This window comes from Clinocottus analis, unplaced genomic scaffold, assembly GCF_023055335.1.
Source record: "Clinocottus analis isolate CAN_PGR_092001 unplaced genomic scaffold, fCliAna1.0.p SCAF_35, whole genome shotgun sequence".
NCBI classification, from domain to species: Eukaryota; Metazoa; Chordata; class Actinopteri; order Perciformes; family Cottidae; genus Clinocottus; species Clinocottus analis.
This window is the reverse complement of record NW_027176098.1, coordinates 371,589-389,881: the sequence shown is the minus strand read 5'-3', so window position 1 is coordinate 389,881 and position 18,293 is coordinate 371,589. Positions and strand designations below refer to the sequence as shown.

At 43.8% G+C, this 18,293-nt stretch overlaps 1 protein-coding gene across 1 annotated transcript; it reads right to left on the bottom strand.

Moving 5' to 3' along the window:
* Nucleotides 1–291: 291 nt before the first annotated feature.
* Nucleotides 292–14,547, bottom strand: tars1 (threonyl-tRNA synthetase 1). Its single transcript, XM_068596226.1, has 19 exons — nt 14,339–14,547; nt 13,210–13,284; nt 12,645–12,835; nt 11,900–12,023; nt 10,915–11,039; nt 10,268–10,385; nt 10,111–10,175; nt 9,921–9,999; nt 9,236–9,382; nt 8,641–8,739; nt 7,241–7,407; nt 4,953–5,115; nt 3,944–4,081; nt 3,540–3,617; nt 3,330–3,430; nt 3,057–3,161; nt 2,900–2,972; nt 2,668–2,782; nt 292–735 (listed from the first exon to the last, which is right to left on the bottom strand). The coding sequence occupies exons 1-19, from the start codon at nt 14,396–14,398 to the stop codon at nt 587–589; spliced, it is 2,172 nt and encodes a 723-aa protein (XP_068452327.1). The 5' UTR covers nt 14,399–14,547; the 3' UTR covers nt 292–586.
* Between the last annotated feature and the right edge of the window lie 3,746 nt (nt 14,548–18,293).

Here is an 18,293-nt window from a genome sequence, read left to right as displayed (position 1 = left end):
TCGTGAGCGTTTCCTGTTGAACTTCCTTCTCAGTGAGACGCTCAGCAGCGCGACGGCGGCGTCAGCGTCCAGTAAGTATTGATGACAACCGGCCAGGCGGTTTCTCCCATGATGCACCAGTGCAGGGAGGCGGTAAGGAGACGCCTCTCTGACTCCAAACCTCCAAAAGTTGACCGTCAAGAGTCATGAGTTTTAGTTTAAAAATAATAATAATCACATTTTACTGTTGACGTTTATAAGACTCCAGAATGTAAGACTGGGAAGTTTTAAATAAGAAGCATTACACACAAATTAAGAATAGATTGGTTTAATTATCAAAGCTGTACCTGGCTTACAATTCCCTGAAGACAGAATGAAACAAACAAAGATGGAGAACCTCGAGACTCTGACCAGGAACAAGCGACGAGCACAAGAGGAACCAGAAGGACACCGGGAGAAATAAAAAAAGGTGATCGAGTGTGGATGACATGATTTCCCGGGTGGAGAGTCGAGGCCGCGATGTGAAAGAAGCTCCGCCCCCTTTACCGAAAAAGTGTCCGCATGGGCGGTTCCCAGGAGGAGGAGGAAGAGGAAGAGGAAGAGGAGCTCAGAAGTCTTCCTCGGCGTTCCGGCTCCTGCAGCTCTTGAGTTGTTTCAGCCGCTCGACGCATTCCTGCACGGAGCGCTCGCCGTGCACTTTGTTGTCCCGCGTGCGCACGTTCACGGTGTCGCTCGTCTTCTCCTTCTCGCCCACGACTGGAGGAGGAGGAGGAGGAGGAGGAGGAGGAGAAGGAGGAGGGGGAGGAGGAGAGCCAATGAGAGGAGGAGGCACAGGGGGAGAGAGAGGGTCAGGTTCATACACATTTGCACAACTTTTCTTTGACTTTTCCCAAAATCTCCAATGACACTTCCAAAAAATGTTCACGATTTTTCAAAATTTTCACGACTTTACAAAAAAAATTCAAATTTTTACGACTTTTACAAAATTTTCAAATTTCCACGACTTTTCAACATTTTCACAAGTTTTCAAAAAATTCAAAATTTCCAAAGTTTTTCCAAATTTTCACAACTTCTCAAAATGTTCAGATTTTCCAAATTTTCACAACTTTTCCAAATTTTCACAACTTTTCCAAAATTTTCGAATTTTCACGACTTCCAAATTTTCAAAATTTTCACAAATTTTTCAAATTTTCACAAATTTTTCAAATTTTCACGAGTTTTCAAAAAATTCAAAATTTTCAAAGTTTTTCTAAATTTTCTCGACTTTTTAAAATTTTCAAAACTTTTCCATATTTTCAAATTTCCACGACTTTTCAAAATTTTCACAACTTCTCAAAATGTTCAGATTTTCCAAATTTTCACAACTTTTCCAAATTTTCACAACTTTTCCAAAATTTCCGAATTTCCACGACTTCCAAATTTTCAAAATTTTCACGAGTTTTCCAAATTTTCACGAGTTTTCCAAATTTTCACAACTTTTCCATATTTTCAAATTTCCACGACTTTTCAAAAATTTCACAACTTCTCAAAATGTTCAGATTTTCCAAATTTTCACAACTTTTCCAAATTTTCACAATTTTTCCAAATTTTCACAACTTTTCCAAATTTTCACAACTTTTCCAAAATTTCCGAATTTCCACGACTTCCAAATTTTCACGAGTTTTCCAAATTTTCACGAGTTTTCCAAATTTTCACAACTTTTCCATATTTTCAAATTTCCACGACTTTTCAAAAATTTCACAACTTCTCAAAATGTTCAGATTTTCAAAATTTTCACAACTTTTCCAAATTTTCACAACTTTTCCAAAATTTTCGAATTTCCACGACTTCCAAATTTTCACAAATTTTTCAAATTTTCACGAGTTTTCAAAATTTTCACGAGTTTTCCAAATTTTCAAATTTCCACGACTTTTCAAAATTTTCACGAGTTTTTAAAATTTTCAAATATCCACGACTTTTCAAAATTTCCACAACTTTTCAAAATTTTCACAACTTTTCAAAATTTTCAAATATCCACGACTTTCCAAAATTTTCACGAGTTTTCAAAAAAATTCCAGTTTTTCAAAATTTTCTCAATTTTCGCGACTTTTTAAAATTTTCACAAGTTCTCAAAATGTTCAGGTTTTCCAAATTTTCACAACTTTTCCAAATTTTCACAACTTTTCCAAAATGTTCTAATTTCCACGACTTTTCCAAATTTTCCAAATTTTCACAAATTTTCACGACTTTTCAAAAAATTCAAAATTTTCAAAGTTTTTCAAAATTCAAAATTTTCAAAGTTTTTCAAAATTCTCGACTTTTTAAAATTTCCACAACTTTTCAAAAAATTCCAAAGTTTTTCAAAATTTTCTCGACTTTTCAAAATTTCCACAACTTTTCAAAATTCTCGACTTTTTAAAATTTTCACAACTTTTCAAAATAAATTTCGTGACTTTTCCCAAAATTTCAATGACTTTCAAATAGCGAGAGAAAGAGAGAGAGAGAGAGAGAGAGAGAGAGAGAGAAAGAGAGAGAGAGAGAGAGAGAGAGAGAGAGAGAAAGAGAAAGAGAAAGAGAGAGAGAGAGAGAGAGAGAGAGAGAGAGAGAAAGAGAAAGAGAAAGAGAAAGAGAAAGAGAGAGAGAGAGAAAGAGAAAGAGAAAGAGAGAGAGAGAGAGAGGTAAAGAGAGAGAGGGGGCGTGGCCACTGACCCAGGATGAAGTTGTACTGCGCCAGCTGTGCGTTCCTGATCTTCTTGTTCAGCGTGCAGCCGGGCACCAGGTCCACGTCGCTCATAAAGCCGGCGCTGTGGAACTCCTGCTGGACCTGAGGGAGGACATGCATCATTTATTAAATTCACTTTTAAAAGGCACTTTGCATATGAAATGCATAACAATGTGTTTCATCAAAAACGTTGACGTGTGAACTATGGGGAGACGTTACCTTCTGAGCGTATTCCTCACAGGTCGGCCCCACGGGAACGACCATCACCTGGCGAGGGGACAGCCACAGCGGCCTGAAACACAGGGGGGGAGGAGCCAGTTAGCGTTAGCTCAACACCCGTCACTGACCGCTCGACTTCATGGAGTCGGTAACGAACCATTTGCCGCCGTAGTTCTCGGTCAGGATGGCGATCATCCGCTCCACCGAGCCCAGGATGGCTCTGTGGATGATCACCGGCCGCTTCTTGTCGTCGCCGTCTTGGCTAAAAAACAACAACAACAACAACAACAGAGATCATGAGAAGGAAATAGCACACGCGGTGTTTTTTATTTTAGATTATTTTTTTATACAACAGTTAAACCACACACAGATAGAGAGAGAGAGAGAGACACACACACACACACACACACACACACACACACACACACACCTGACGAAGGACAGGTTGAAGCGGATCGGCAGCTGGAAGTCCAGCTGGATGGTCGCACACTGGTGGTAGCGGCCGATCGCATCCTTTATCTGGATGTCGATCTGCGGAGGAAGGAGGGAGGAAAGGAAGGATGAAGGAAGGAAGGAAGGCGGTCAGACGCTCCGTATCGTTAAAGTTTAAAAACAAAGCGCAGCGTTGCCGCCGGCTCACCTTGGGCCCGTAGAACGCTCCGTCTCCGGGGTTCAGGACCCATTTCTCCCCAAACTCGTTCAAGCTGTTCTCCAGTTGCTGGAAAACAAACAAAAAGGAAAACAAACCATCAGCGCTTCGTTACTGTCGTGATGGCGACCAGCGTCTGTCAGTCAGTCTAATGACAAATAGTGTGTACTTGTTGTAAAGTGCTACCAATAATTTTCCCCTCAGAGAAAAGTGCCCAAACAGGTCAAACAGCTACACAACCGGCGAGCGGCCATAACGATCCGTTTGTTTAGTGTGTGTGTGTGTCTCTGTGTGTGTGTCTCTGTGAGTGTGTGTGTGTGTGACTCTCATGAGATGGAGCGAGCACATGATGACGGCTCCACAAAATGAAAACCGATAAAATAACAGATCGATACCTTTTCCGCCTGATCCCAGACGCTCACGTCCCCGAGGAACTTGTCCGGTCTGGTGGCGAGGTTGAGCTTGAAGCTGAAGCCGAACACCTCGTACACGGTGCGCAGGAAGTCCAGGCAGCCTTTGATCTCCTCCTCGATCTGGAGGGTTAAGAAAACAAAAACAAAATGCAAGATAATTAAGTTGAATGTTTCGTGACGGAAAGAACGAGGTCGCGGGTACAAGCGACCAAAACGAGCTTCCTCTGTAGAGCGGCCAGGCTCGGCCTTAGAGATGGGGTAAGGAACCTTAGAGAGAGGGTAAGGAGCCTTAGAGAGAGGGTAAGGAGCCTTAGAGAGAGGGTAAGGAGCCTTAGAGAGAGGGTAAGGAGCCTTAGAGATAGGGTAAGGAGCCTTAGAGATAGGGTAAGGAGCCTTAGAGATGAGGTAAGGAACCTTAGAGCCGGGGTAAGGAACCTTAGAGACGTGGTAAGGAACCTTAGAGACGTGGTAAGGAACCTTGGAGACATGGTAAGGAACCTTAGAGATAGGGTAAGGAGCCTTAGAGATGAGGTAAGGAGCTTTAGAGATGAGGTAAGGAACCTTAGAAATAGGGTAAGGAGCCTTGGAGACATGGTAAGGAGTCTTAGAGACGTGATAAGGAACCTTAGAGATGGGGTAAGGAACCTTAGAGACATGGTAAGGAGCCTTAGAGACATGGTAAGGAGCCTTAGAGACATGGTAAGGAGCCTTAGAGACATGGTAAGGAGGCTTAGAGACATGGTAAGGAGCCTTAGAGACATGGTAAGGAACCTTAGAAATAGGGTAAGGAGCCTTGGAGACATGTAAGGAACCTTAGAGATGGGGTAAGGAACCTTAGAGACAGGGTAAGGAGCCTCAGAAGGGAGCTTGGATGCGGTGAGAGGGTCGGCCTGCTGCCACCGCGACCCGACCCCGGATAAGCGGCTGAAAATGGACGTATGTTCCGCCCCCTGAACCAGGAAGTCAAACGCGTGACCTCCACGTCGCTCACCTGGTCCATGGTGCAGAAGATGTGGGCGTCGTCCTGCTGGAAGCGGCGCACCCTTGTGAGGCCGGTCAGTGCTCCGGACAGCTCGTTCCGGTGCAGGACGCCGAAGTCGGCCATGCGAATGGGCAACTCTCTCCAGGAGCGCGGCCGGTGATCGAACATCAGACTGCAGCCCAAACACAGACGGGACGTTGTGAGAAAAGAAAAGAGAGCGAGAGAGAAGAAACTACCACGAAAACACAGCGACCCGCGGTTATCACAATAACTGAGCATCGCTCCCGCAGCTTGAATACTGCCTTTAAAAGTTTTATTTAACGCGCAGCACCAAAAGGAAACGTTGGCATTTGTTCCGTTTCCATTTGCGTGTGAACTCCAGAGGGACGGCACAAAGACTGTATGAAGAAATAAGATGAAAGATGTGAATACAAAGAGCTGCAGCCCGGCTCTTTACACTGCAATGCAGCATTCAGCAGGAAATTGAACTGGGTCATTCAACAACTGAAAACACAGCAGGAGCGTCGGTCCGTTACAAGAGGAGCCGAGCAACGATCTGTTGAAATATGGAGATTCATTTAATGGAGACGCCGCCCGACTCCCGATAACAAGAAGCAGCGAACAAGCTCTCTTTAGGCTGCTGGAGTGAGGTACTGCGAGCTAAGAGGCTAATGGAGTGAGGTACTGCGAGCTAAGAGGCTAATGGAGTGAGGTACTGCGAGCTAAGAGGCTACTGGAGTGAGGTACTGCGAGCTAAGAGGCTAATGGAGTGAGGTACTGCGAGCTAAGAGGCTAATGGAGTGAGGTACTGCGAGCTAAGAGGCTAATGGAGTGAGGTACTGTGAGCTAAAAGGCTACTGGAATGAGGTACTGTGAGCTAAAAGGCTACTGGAATGAGGTACTGTGAGCTAAAAGGCTACTGGAATGAGGTACTGTGAGCTAAGAGGCTAATGGAGTGAGGTACTGCGAGCTTAGAGGCTAATGGAGTGAGGTACTGCGAGCTAAGAGGCTAATGGAGTGAGGTACTGCGAGCTAAGAGGCTAATGGAGTGAGGTACTGCGAGCTAAGAGGCTAATGGAGTGAGGTACTGTGGGCTAAGAGGCTAATGGAGTGAGGTACTGTGAGCTAAAAGGCTACTGGAATGAGGTACTGTGAGCTAAAAGGCTACTGGAATGAGGTACTGTGAGCTAAAAGGCTACTGGAATGAGGTACTGTGAGCTAAAAGGCTACTGGAATGAGGTACTGTGAGCTAAGAGGCTAATGGAGTGAGGTACTGCGAGCTTAGAGGCTAATGGAGTGAGGTACTGCGAGCTAAGAGGCTAATGGAGTGAGGTACTGCGAGCTAAGAGGCTAATGGAGTGAGGTACTGCGAGCTAAGAGGCTAATGGAGTGAGGTACTGTGGGCTAAGAGGCTAATGGAGTGAGGTACTGCGGGCTAAGAGGCTAATGGAGTGAGGTACTGCGAGCTAAGAGGCTAATGGAGTGAGGTACTGCGAGCTAAGAGGCTAATGGAGTGAGGTACTGCGGGCTAAGAGGCTAATGGAGTGAGGTACTGCGGGCTAAGAGGCTAATGGAGTGAGGTACTGCGGGCTAAGAGGCTAATGGAGTGAGGTACTGCGAGCTAAGAGGCTAATGGAGTGAGGTACTGCGAGCTAAGCGGCTAATAGAGTGAGGTACTGCGAAATAATAGCTACTTATTGCGAATTTTAAGCATTTCGCAAAATGCCGAGTATTAGTAGTCTGACCCTGCTGGTTTTGTCCAAAAGGAGAGAAAACACTCCCACTGGTGGACAGAAAAGGTAATTGTTACCAAAAAAGGTTTCATGCAGTTAGTGATTCAATGTTTATGTCAGGATTATTCATATTATTGAATACTTGTAAGAGGCCAAAAAGCTAGCGATCCAAGATATTGGTGATCACCAGAGAGAGAGAGAGAGAGAGAGAGAGAGAGAGAGAGAGAGAGAGAGAGAGAGAGAGAGAGAGAGAGAGAGAGAGAGAGAGAGAGAGACAGACAGACAGACAGACACTCTTTCTTCACGGGTGACGCAGCTTCTTCCAGTTCTCTTGGTTATAAAACTGACTGGTTTAACTGGTTTAACTGGTTTAACTGCTAAACGACCTGCCATCATGTCTCCGTAGTCCTTCATACCGTCTGCAATGCTTCATTTCATACAATAAAAGTCATTTAGATACATTTTTTTTTAAAGGAACAAAAGGTCCGGCGGCATGTTGTCAACAACAACAACAACAATAATAATAATAATAATAAAGAGTAAATAAGGCCAACATGGACTCACCAGTGTCCGGGGCAGTTCATGGGCTTCAGGGCGAAGGTCTCCTTCTCCACGTCGAAGGAGAACATGTTCTCGCTGTAGTGCTGCCAGTGGCCGGAGGTCTGCCACAGCTTGCTGTTGTAGATGTTCGGCGTCACGACCTCCTGGAAGCCGCGGCTGCGGTACTCGCTCTGCGGAGGCAAAGGTGAAGGACTTTTAACCACTTTCCATGACTTTTAACCACATTTCCATGACTTTTAACCACATTTCCATGACTTTTAACCACATTTCCATGACTTTTAACCACATTTTCTTGACTTTTAACCACATTTTCTTGACTTTTAACCACATTTTCTTGACTTTTAACCACATTTTCTTGACTTTTAACCACATTTTCTTGACTTTTAACCACATTTCCATGACTTTTAACCACATTTCCATGACTTTTAACCACATTTCCATGACTTTTAACCACATTTCCATGACTTTTAACCACATTTCCATGACTTTAAACCACATTTCCATGACTTTAAACCACATTTCCATGACTTTAAACCACATTTCCATGACTTTAAACCACATTTTCATGACTTTTAACAACAATTTCATGACTTTTAACCGCAATTTCATGACTTTTAACCGCAATTTCATGACTTTTAACCGCAATTTCATGACTTAAAATCAGATTTCCATGATTTTTCATGACGTTTAACCAAATGTCCATGAGCAAACATTGTGTGAAATGTGTGTGTAAACAGTAAAAAGTGATAAAATGTAGTATTTAAACTAACAATGAGGATTCAAAGCATACAGTAAACCTTAAATGACTCAAAGGAATGAGAGACAATAGTTTGATTAAAAGAATAAACATTTATATAGATGCCTGTATGTATGCTGCTGATATTTTGAGACTCTTTCTTTTAAAAGCAGATTCATTATTTAAACTAAATGAACGTCATGAACACATGAATATAACACATTTGCACAACTTTTAGTTTAAAAAAAGGGAGATTTGGGGGTGAAAGGAAAAGCTCGGGCTTTGAGGTGGGCCGTTTGTCCGATTTAAAAACTCTCCGTCGGAGGATTTCTCTCAAGGAGAAACGGGTCAATGCCCGTTGACGGCGTTGTCGCCGAAGGAAGAGAGAGAGCGGCGAGTTTGAGGAGCGAGTGACGAGGTGCGGTCGGAGCCGCTGGTTTCTACGATGCGATTCTCAACGCACAAAGCCACATCGTCGGCATACTGTGTAACCAAACCAATGCTGCTACCGAGCAATCAAAACCGCACTTTTAAAAGCGGGTTAAAATAGCAGCGATACGCCTCGTGGGGCTTCTCTTCTCCTCCTCTCCAGGTCGTTAAAACCTTCTTTCGCTCTCACGTCTTTTTAAGTTCACAGATCGCAGCGTTTATCTCGGCTCCGTCTTACCCGGATGAACTCGATCAGCGTGTTGTAGATGAAGGCGCCTTTGGGCAGGAAGAAGCAGCTGCCTGGACTCAGGTCGTGGAAGAAGAACAGGTCCTGCTCCTGGAACAAAAACACAAAAATCATTTAAAATAAGTGTTTGTTAGCTTAAGGGGAAACAACAACAACAAAAGGGTCCGACCGGTTTTTACTTTGAGTTCATACGACAGCTCGAGGAACCCTTTGCATTTAAACAACAACACACACACACACACACACACACACACACACACACACACACACACACACACACACACACACACACACACACACACACACACACACCTCAAGAGGTGATATTCTATTGACATTCAGAACATTTTTCTATCGATGCACCAGGTGAGTGATACTTTCTGACGTTTAAAACATAAAATAAATCTCCTCTTGGAAGATGACGGTCCTTGTTACCTCCAGGAAGCTCTGCATCAAACCTCCTCCCACCTTTACTTCATAGCTACAACCCTAAGTACCCTTCCTCTGTGAGAGGAGACGGGTTCAATGTCTCCTGAAGAACATTCGTTTTTTCCTCCTAGAAGCCTCTCAGCCTCTCTGCTCGTACCCGGCCCAGCTTGCGGTGATCTCTGTTCTTGGCCTCCTCCTGAAACTTCTCCCACTCTTTGAGCATCTTGGGGTCGGGGAAGGAGATCCCGTAAATCCTCTGGAGGGTTTCCATGTCCGCCTTCCCCTCCCAGTATGTCGACGAATTCTGAGGAGACAAAGAAACTGAATGTGTGAGTTTCATTTAATCAGGTCCATCGAATCCCTGAAGAATAAAACGTAGCAGCATGATGAGGACAGCTGCTGAAATAAACACGTCGTCACACACAGACACACACACACACACACAGACACACACACACACACACACACACACACACACAAGTAAAGAAGTCTGATAAATATTTCTTTTCTCTGAGGGGAAAACATTTCATAAATTCATCACCGAGTTCTTCTAACGAATGTTTGCACACAAGGTGTGACATTATATACACACACACCGAGAGACACACACACACACACACACACACACACCGAGAGAGAGACACACAGAAACACACCGAGAGAGAGAGAAAAAAGAAAGAGAGGAAAGAGAGAGGAAAGTGTGCTCACCGTCAGACCTTCAGGGCGCAGCCTTCATCCTGCTTTAAATCAACAAAGAACCCACACACAGACACACACACACACAGACAGACACACACACAGACAGACACACACACACACACACACACGAGAGAACATCTCACCTTGTGGATCTTAAGGGCTTTGATCTTTCCTGTGTGTCTCACATGAGGCCCACGGCACAAGTCGATTAAAGGACCGCACCTGAAGCCAGAAGGTTGAGCGCCATCATTATTATTATTAATATTATCATCATTAATATTATTATCATTACACTCAGTGTGTAGGATCAGTATACGTGTGGTTCTGGCGTACCTGTACACGGTGGTGGTGGGCGTGGTGACCTTCTCGTTCAGAATGCGGCACTTGAACTTGTTGTACTGTGAAGGAGGAGATGAGCTTTTACAGGTCGGATCCTCAATGAAAGTTGCTCTTTGTGTTGCTGTTGTCGTCGATGCGTTGCCACAAATACCTTGAACATTTCCAGCAGGGTTTCCTTCTTTATCTCCAGCCTCTCGAACGGCTGCTTCTCCTTGATGATTTTCTTGCACAAGGTCTCCAGACCCGGGAAGTCGTTGCTCGACACGCCGCTGCGCACAACGCCGGAGGAGAGAAAACACATCAGAGCCCGGCGGCGGCGGCGGCGGCGGCGGCCTCGTCGAGTCCTACGTGACACTAAGCTCAGGCTGCCGATGACGTCACGGATCATGTGACTTTTGTTCTTTGACTGGCAGAAGCCAGTGACCTCGACCGAGCGCAGGCTAACGGCTAACGGCTAAAGGTCCTTAGCTTCAGGGCTTTTGCGCAAAGTCAAAACATCCTCCTCCTCCAGGAATACCATTAGCATAACGTGACTTCATTAAGGAGTCCGCAGAATTAATTAGACAGCTCCTCCTGCAGCGCCGCGGTGGAGAAACGCATCCGCTTCAGGGAAAAGGTCAAGAGGAGAAGTTGTTGACGGGAGAGGAAGCGTCTTCAAACTCTCTGGCTCTGCTTTTCTTAAAATAGATTTTTTTTAGGTTTGCAATCCCGTGGGGGGGGGGGCGAGTACGGGACGACGCATCTGGAATCCAGGAAATGGAGATGCAAAACAAATGGGACAAACGGAAATGAACTCACTCGCTGCTCTCCAGGAACATGTCGTAGTAGAAGCCGCTCTCGATGGGCGGGCCGTAGCAGAGGCAGCCGCCGTACACCCGCTCCATGGCTTCACCCAGGATGTGAGCGCTGGAGTGCCAGTACACCTGGAAAAAAAGTAGGAAATAGGACGTTTGCCTGGAGGGGAAATCAGGATTGTTGACCTTCAGGTTTTTGATGAAACCTCCGAGAACGTTTAAAGCCCAAACTGGATAAAACTTCTTCTGAATGTTCAAACAAAAGAAGGAGAGAAACTATGTGACCGGACCTGCCGACAAAGACGATGAGACGCAGAGACTCAGCTCATTGTGCAGATAATGGAACTGAAACTGGGCTTTTAATTAATTTTGGGAACAAGTGTCGTTATTCTCTTCAGAGACGAGGGCCGCTGCCGCTTTTACGACAGCGGCGGCGGTTTTTTTACGTCCTCACGTCTCCTCTCCGTGTAAATCACAGGAGCTCTGAGGTTTATTATTGACTGTAAACGTCTCCGTTCATCACTTTGACCTCGCATGACCCCCAACGGCACACAGGTAAAGGTGGAAGGGTTGCAGGAAGATCCACGGTCACTTAAACTTATATATTTATAACTTTAGGTGGCGAGTAGCAGGATTGAATAGCGGGAAGGAATAAATAATAATCTTGTGATAAACATGTGAGCATATTCAATAGAGCAATGCCTCCGAGATAGAGACGTGTGTATGTGTGTGTGCGTGTGTGTATTTGCTCTACAGCTAAATCTAGTTCAACGGTTGTGTTGCTGGTAAATAAAATGTTAATCTCAGCAAATCCAGAAGATTAGAACAGTCACCCAATACTGATTTTTACTGAGTGCGCTTGAACGCATCACAAGAAGCCGATCGCTATGAAACCGAGTCGCCGGCTCGATTTATCGGCTTCGAGCTCGTTATTGACCTTTCAGATCTCAGAGCGGTGAACGTGGTGGTGAGCAGCGGGTCAGACTTACAGCTTGAGCCTCCTCGTCCTCAAACTTGAGCAGCTGGAGGCTGCAGTCGTCCTCCAGCGGGCGGTCCAGGTCCCACACGCCGCCGTTCACCTTGGCGATCACCGTGCCGTCGGCGAGGCCTTGACTGGACAGAGGAGGGGGGGGAGATGTTCAACGTCAGAAGATCGAGCAGATGCACAAAAACAAGATCGACGGTAGTTATAGGCACCACACTGAAAAGACGCATCAATTTAAAACATCTCCTGCGACTTCCTCTACAGGCGAAATACCACAAAGTGACATTCAAACGGGGTCAGACATAAATAAATAAACAAAGGTCCCATAAAGAACATTAAGACCTTTCTGATGCTCTTTGTTTAATTATTGCTTGACTGAGTTCACGGAATCTCTCGTGCGTGACGATGTGATGAGAACGAGTCAAACCCGGAGGATCGATTAAGAGAAACCCGCGATGGTAACGGCTAACTTACTGTGAATAAGGGCTGCTGTAATCTCCCCACTGAAGGACTAATAAAGGATTATCTTATCTTATCTCTTATGTTTATCATCAAGTTAAGAGCATTTAGTCGGGTGACAAAACAGAAAATACCACAATACAACTAGCGTTAAACAATATATAAAGTAACCGATACGATCAGCGGTCTGAATGTTTTTGCCGTCATGTACATAACTATGATTAAAATGCGTAAATAAAACTATCCTGACGGCAAAGTAACGGCTCCAGCGAGCTCGTGATGGCACTGACCTGATCCCACAGGCCACCTGGTACGGCGTGCTCTTCCAGGACTCGGCGTCCACCACCTTCCCGTCGGGCAGAGTCACCTTGATGGCGCGGCTGTCCTTCGCGGCTCTCTCCGCCTGCAGCGCCTCGTGCTCCGCTTTCAGCTTCGTGTACAGAGCGAGGCGCTCGTCGATGTACTCGGGCGCTGGCGTCAGCTAGACGGACACAACAACGACGACAAGGTGTGAGCAAATAATGGAAAATGCGTCAAACTTTTATTTGCCTGTTCATCTGCATAACTCTTAAAGCTAGGGTTGGTCATCTTGAGAAACTAGGAAGAGTCAAATACATTTATTTGTATTGTCCATTTAAAAAAAACCAACTCCTTTTCCAATGCGAGTAACTAAATATCTAAATGAAGTGTTTCCTTCGTCCACCATCTGTCTACAGAGCGTCTCATCTCCCCACCTTTAATGTGTGGCACTTGGACATCTGTGCAGCACATTAAATGTTCAACAATACTAGTATAGAATATAAAAACCCAACAACCAGAGAAAACATTAGCTTCTACATACGTATAGCAACTCACCTCAGTTCTTCCAGCTTCCCCAGCAGCACCTTTGACCTTCTTCTTTCCTCCATCTTTCGCGCCTTCAGTTCCTCCCTGTACAAAGAAAATTACAAAATTTTAGTGAGCATTGTTTTTTTTACACATTAGGAAGGAAGTTGATGAAAGACACATGCAGACACAGCTTCATAGTTAAAGGTGGGAAAGATGCACAGCCTACAATATGCATGACACATACACAAACGTCATTTAACACTATCATAAAAGTGTCATTAGAAAGGGCCTTTCCATTTTGGTAGTTGCATAGCCTACAATACAGTTAGATAGATCACGTGGAAGACCTCAAACACAAAGTGCTGGCGGAAAATCCAGCATACAAGTGATCTTAAAAAATATTGGTAGTGGTTCTCGCCAGCCGGAAGCGCTATTCCAAATTGTAACACACACCCAAGTTATTATTAGAAATGTGTGTGAGTCACTCACACACCAGTTCTTAAGAGAAGAGAGCTTTGTACAAAACAAATCACATTACTCCATTTACGTGAGCTCTGATTGAAAAAAAAAATGGGAACACAAGTGATTTGTGTGTGTAAACACAGCGAAATGCAGGGAAACACTAAATTGCCAGATATTTGCATGGAGTTTGGCGTGAGGCGTTCTCCGCGTCGGTCTATAGCGTTAAGTTACATCAGCCGAAATGTGTGAGAGTCACTCACACACCAGTTTTTAAGAGAAAAAAGCTTTGCACAAAACGAATCACATTACTCCATTTAGGTGGGTCTTGATTTAAAAAAAAAAAAAAGTGTTAACACAAGTGATTCGTGTCTGTGTGTAAACACAGTGAAATGCAGGCATGCACTAAATTGCCAGATATTTGCATGGGGTTTGGCGTAAGACGTTAAGTTACATCAGCCGAAACCACAACTCGCTGACTGGGCTCGCTCATTCGCAATGTGTCATATCAAACAGCTTAAAACTAAAATGTAACTACACCCTCTTTTAGCTTCAGAGTTTACATTTTTGGGTAAAGCCAACACGTCGTTATCCAGCTAGCTAACAGGTTAGCACCGCATTGCTGACACTTGACTAGCTAGCTGTTAGCCGGCTGGCGTGACTTAAATGTAGGCAGTTACAAAACGAAAGCGTTTACCTTTTTCTTCTCGTCCACCCGCAATTCGCTCATTTTCTCCACGACAGCCTGGTCTGTCATAACGAGGGAGAAAATAAGTTTCCTCACTTTGAGAGAGCGTTAACTTCTGCGAATTATCGGCAGCGGTGAAAGCACGCAGGGTCGCCGGGTAAGGGCTGATGACGTACCCGGATATTGCGATGCTGATGCAACGTTGGAGGGGGCGGGGCTTCCACTGACAGGACGACACGCTGAGCCGGTCCAGACCTCCTGAACTTGTTTTACGAAGTCAATGAATTAAACCAGCGTTCATTGTTTTAGGCTTTAGATATAAAAACATGTGCCATGAAAACTGTAAAGAACACTATGTGTTTATTATAAGGGCAGTGGGCAAGATTTTTTGTTTATTAATTTGTTTTGGTAGTATATACTGTAACATATATATATATATATATATATATATATATATATATATATATATATATATATATATATATATATGTATATATATATATATGTATATATATGTATATATATATATATATATATGTATATATATATATATATATGTATATATATATATATATGTATATATATATATATATATATATATATATATATATATATATATATATATATATATATATGAGAACCAAGAGACCTTTTTGCAAGCACACACACTTTTTTTTCAGAAAGTGCACTTTTCCCAAATTGTCTCTGCAAACTTGTTAGATTTTCTGTGTAAAAGGAAAATCTTCTTTTTTTATCTATTGATGTCTGGATGCTCTTTCATTCCTTGGTTTCTCTCGTGCGTTTTGCTCAACATATTTTACTGGCAGCACAGTTACTCTCTGAGTTGACCACAAGAAAACATTTCTCACTTCACTGTTTAAAAAATAAAGCAGACTTTACGCTTGAGTTCTTCTGATGAATTATTTAATGCAAACTGGTTTCAAGCCAAACCAAAGACTTCCTGGTCGAGGGTTGCACTCCAACTCACAAGGTCGCTGTGTGTTTCTGAGTTCTATTCTAGTATTTGTGCTGTTTTGCCCAGCAGGGACATGACATTTGATCCCTGAGTGAAATCCTCTTCCATATGGTCTGAAGTATGTCTTCCTTCTGTTCGGCTTCAGGTGTTTTCATTGGGTGCATTGCCCGACTGCCTTTGAAGGCTCACAGCTACCGATTTGTCAGCAGGTTTCAGAGTGACAGCCCGACAGAACTTCCTTTAAATAGTCTATATGCTCGTCATTTGTGGAGTGGAAAGAGAAGAAAGGGAATATTCGCAGAATAAAATGGAGGGCTCGACGCCCACTGTGCGCCACGGGCGGTTTGTTTCAGTCGGATGTCGGGTTGCTATAGTAGCAACCACTGCTGGCACTGTTCCACACACACACACACACACACACACACACACACACACACACACACACACACATACACACCAGGTTTTTCAACCGATTTTTAAATTATGCCCGAACCGCGTGATGCCATGGGGTCCAAAAATATTTTTCCCCATAAACTTACTGTACATCAAAGTAAAATCAACTTCCCCATACAAAAACTTGAAAAGCCTGAAAGCCTAAATACGAGTTGTAAAATGAGCCCGAGAACGATTACTGGGTGACGAGGCTGGAGGAAGCGCTCGTGCTCTTTGGTGGAATATTAACTGAACAATTTTGAAGTGAGCTAATATACCATTTCCCTTTTATTCTACTTCTTAAATCAATTAATACGTTACGTTATATAATTGTAGCTTAAGCAGCAATATAGCAGAAATGAGCTCCACTTTTAACAGATGCAACAATAAAGTGACGCAGCAAACGCATAACTATATGTCATTATTAATTATGGGGCGCCTACTTTCTATTGTTGGTACTTTAAGTAGTACCAGTTACATATTGATGCTAGTACTTTTGTTCCTTCAAATTGAAATGCTGGGGGCGAAAGTAGACCCGTACGGTCCGCTACTCCGAACCACTAAAAGAGTCCATGTTGAAGTAAACTCATCGGCTAACGTTGGTTCACACAAACTACCCGACACGTGTGGTCTCAACAAGTAAAGTCATCGGCTAACGTTGGTTCACACAAACTACCCGACACGTGTGGTCTCAACAAGTAACAAGTAAACTCATCGGGTAACATTGGTTCACACAAACAACCCGACACACGTGGTCTCAACAAGTAAACTCATCGGCTAACGTTGATTCAAACAAACAACAACCCGTCACGATCGCGTCTCAACAAGTGAACGCATTGCTATTGCCAAAGTGTTTGTGTTTTGCTTGTATCTAACTCAGTTATTTCAAGCCCAACCATGTTGTTTTTCCTGGACCCAACTCAGCGTGTTGTGTTTTTGTCTGAATTCACGTTAATAAATCCTTGTGTTTTTCTGCGACCCAGAAATTAGAAAGTGGTGCCAAAACGGTCCGGCCCGAGCCTCAGTGGCATGCAACGGGTCGGGATGAGAACGTGTTGAGTTTTCAGATAAACGGCCTCTGCATTGGTTCGTCGGCTGCAGGGTTTTTAATCCGCGCTCGCTGCCTTTTATCCAAAACTGCTCAGTTCTTCTGCTGCAGCTGACTGTCTGATATCGAGTGCTGTGGGTTTCTGGCAGCCGGTCGTTTTCTTGCAAAAAATGGTTTCACGGTGTTTAATTTTTATTCCAACGACACGGAGGTAGCTCGTCCAGAGAGCCTTTTCTAACTCTGGCTGCTGCTGTTGATTCTGTTGTCTTTTTTGTTCTCATTCAAAACAAAAGCAACAAACAACAACAACCGTCACGATCGCCTTTCTTTTCAACAAGTAAACTCATCGGCTAACGTTGGTTAGCACAAACAACAACCCGTAACAGTCGCGTCTCAACAAGTAAACTCATCGGCTGACGTTGGTTAGCACAAACAACAATCACTCATGATCGCATCTCAACAAGTAAACTCATCGGCTAACGTTGGTTAGCACAAACAACAACTTGTAACAATCGCATCTCAACAAGTAACCTCATCGGCTAACGTTGGTTAGCACAAACAGATAGTGGGTTGTTAGGTCGTGGTCAGGTTGTGTTTATCTGCTTGCTCGGGCATGCGAGACAGGGTATTTGTGCTGCGTCCGTCTCGTGTCGGCATCAAGGAGAGCGCCCCCTAGAGTCGTGACTGGAGAACGGTTAGCTGGCTGCGCGAGGCTAACCGGCGTCTAACGTAGCTCCCATGTAAACCCATCCGGGTCTTCGCTAGACGCGTTGTCGTGCCGTACAGAAGAAGAAGAAGTTCTTATGCTTTTGAAAGTTTGGTCGACGTTGACAAATCTTCTGTGTCACTTACAGCAGCTGAAAATAAAACAACGTTTGCTTTTCCATGATGTCAAGCGTGTCCTATTTCTCTCTACACGAAACACAGGGTTAAAAAAAAAACACCACTCGGCAAGATTTGGATGCGTGAAGATGGGGTTTGAGAGGAGGAAAATATGAAGCGATGAAGATCGTCAATCTGGCTTATCTTCACCCCTGCACAAATAGTGCTGTAGTTATTGGTTTTGTAGATTTTGGATTAAATTGAAGTGGCTGTTGTTGGCATTGAGTTGTGCCAGTTGTGCATCTCCTCTTGACAAAATTATTTTTCTACCTGTAGTTTGGGCCGTTATGGATAAGAAGAGGTCGGGTTTTGGGATAAATAAAAGACGCTAAAGACATTTGGTGCAGTTTTGTCTGTTTTATGTTTGCCTCTTTTTCAGTTTTAAATACAACCCATCTTTTGTGTTCCTTTTTTTATTACAAATACTGTATTAATCTTAATATCTTGTAATGATTCATGTTATCTTTAAACTGCACTGATTCATTCTAATTGTTGTGTTGTTGTTGTTGTTGTTGTTGTTGCTAACGTCCAACGCATTCATTACAGAGTCCCGGGTATGTTTTCTAATCTCGCATCAGATGAACCAACTAATCTACACACATAATTCACTCTCACAGTGCACACAC

Bases quoted from the DNA above. Each gene is read 5' to 3' on its own strand.
- tars1 (XM_068596226.1), bottom strand. From the start codon at position 14,398: ATGACAGACCAGGCTGTCGTGGAGAAAATGAGCGAATTGCGGGTGGAC. The intron at 12,024-12,644 runs GTCAGTGCCATC...TCCTCTGTCCAG, and splicing joins CAGGTGGCCTGTGGGATCAG to TCAAGGCCTCGCCGACGGCA. The intron at 3,162-3,329 runs GTGTGTGTGTGT...GTTGTTTTTTAG, and splicing joins TTCAACCTGTCCTTCGTCAG to CCAAGACGGCGACGACAAGA.